Genomic DNA, 994 nt, shown 5'->3' with positions numbered 1-994 from the left:
GCGTCCCTGCCCGGCGCGGAGGGTCCAGGAGCTTTTTGGGGACACGGCAGAGGTGTGTCTGCCCGAGGGCAGGGGGGAGAAAGGGAAGGGGGGTGCTTAAAAAAACACCCCTCCAGTCTTGACAGTTGGCATTGGGGTGCAGGTTTCCCCCTGTTAGTGGGGCCGGAGCCCCTCCCGATGGGGTTGCCAGGCCTGTCGCCCGCTCCCTGCCCGTCCTTTGCTCCGTCCCCCGGTTATAACGCTCCCAATCTTTCCCTTCCTCTGCCCGCTTCACGCATCACGCGTGGTCCTGGGAGGCAGCTGGGAGCACCCCTAAGCACCCCTAGCCAGAACAGCAGAGGACCTTGGGGACAGCGGGGCCATCAGGGAGGTGCAGAAAGGGGTGCTGGGGATGCCCCTTTTTTTTTGTGGGTGGTTGTTTTTTTTTAAGAGGCGGGGGGTTTGGATCCTTTTTCTTTTTTTCCTTGCCAAGTGCTCAACTCTCACTCCCCCTTTGCCAGGTGCTCCTTGGTACCCGATGCACACACGGTCCCGGAAAAAACGAAAACCCTATTCCAAGCTGCAGCTGGCAGAGCTGGAAGGGGAGTTTATGGTCAATGAATTCATTACTCGCCAAAGAAGGAGGGAGCTCTCAGACCGATTAAACCTGAGCGACCAGCAGGTGAAGATCTGGTTCCAGAACCGACGTATGAAAAAGAAAAGACTCCTTCTGAGAGAGCAAGCCCTTTCTTTCTTTTAAAGTTTTAAAAGTGTCCGTGTCGGGTATTGAAAAAAAAAACAAAACAAAGCGAAAATCAACAACAAAAAAACCCACATAGACTCTCTAGCGTTTACCCGAGCTCCCGGGACTTTACCTGATCACTCTTAACCCCCCACCTCTCCCTCCCCAGAAATCAATGAATAAAGAAATAATATTAATAAATAACCAGTTTTCCTTAAAATATGAAACCCGACAGCGAAAAAAAAAAATAATAATAATAACAATAATACATTT

The 994-nt window shown here is 50.9% G+C and overlaps 1 protein-coding gene across 1 annotated transcript in view; it reads left to right on the top strand.

The window, feature by feature from the left end:
• Positions 1 to 739, top strand: part of HOXC12 (homeobox C12) — a 1,657-nt gene extending 918 nt beyond the window's left edge. Inside the window, exon 3 of the mRNA XM_010295445.1 lies at positions 501 to 739. Coding sequence (XP_010293747.1) covers positions 501 to 739 — 239 coding nt within the window. The remainder of the gene's footprint in view (positions 1 to 500) is intronic.
• The last annotated feature ends 255 nt before the right edge of the window (positions 740 to 994 follow it).

This window comes from Phaethon lepturus, unplaced genomic scaffold (assembly GCF_000687285.1).
Source record: "Phaethon lepturus isolate BGI_N335 unplaced genomic scaffold, ASM68728v1 scaffold42709, whole genome shotgun sequence".
Classification (NCBI taxonomy): Eukaryota; Metazoa; Chordata; class Aves; order Phaethontiformes; family Phaethontidae; genus Phaethon; species Phaethon lepturus.
This window is presented reverse-complemented; position numbering and strand designations above follow the sequence as displayed.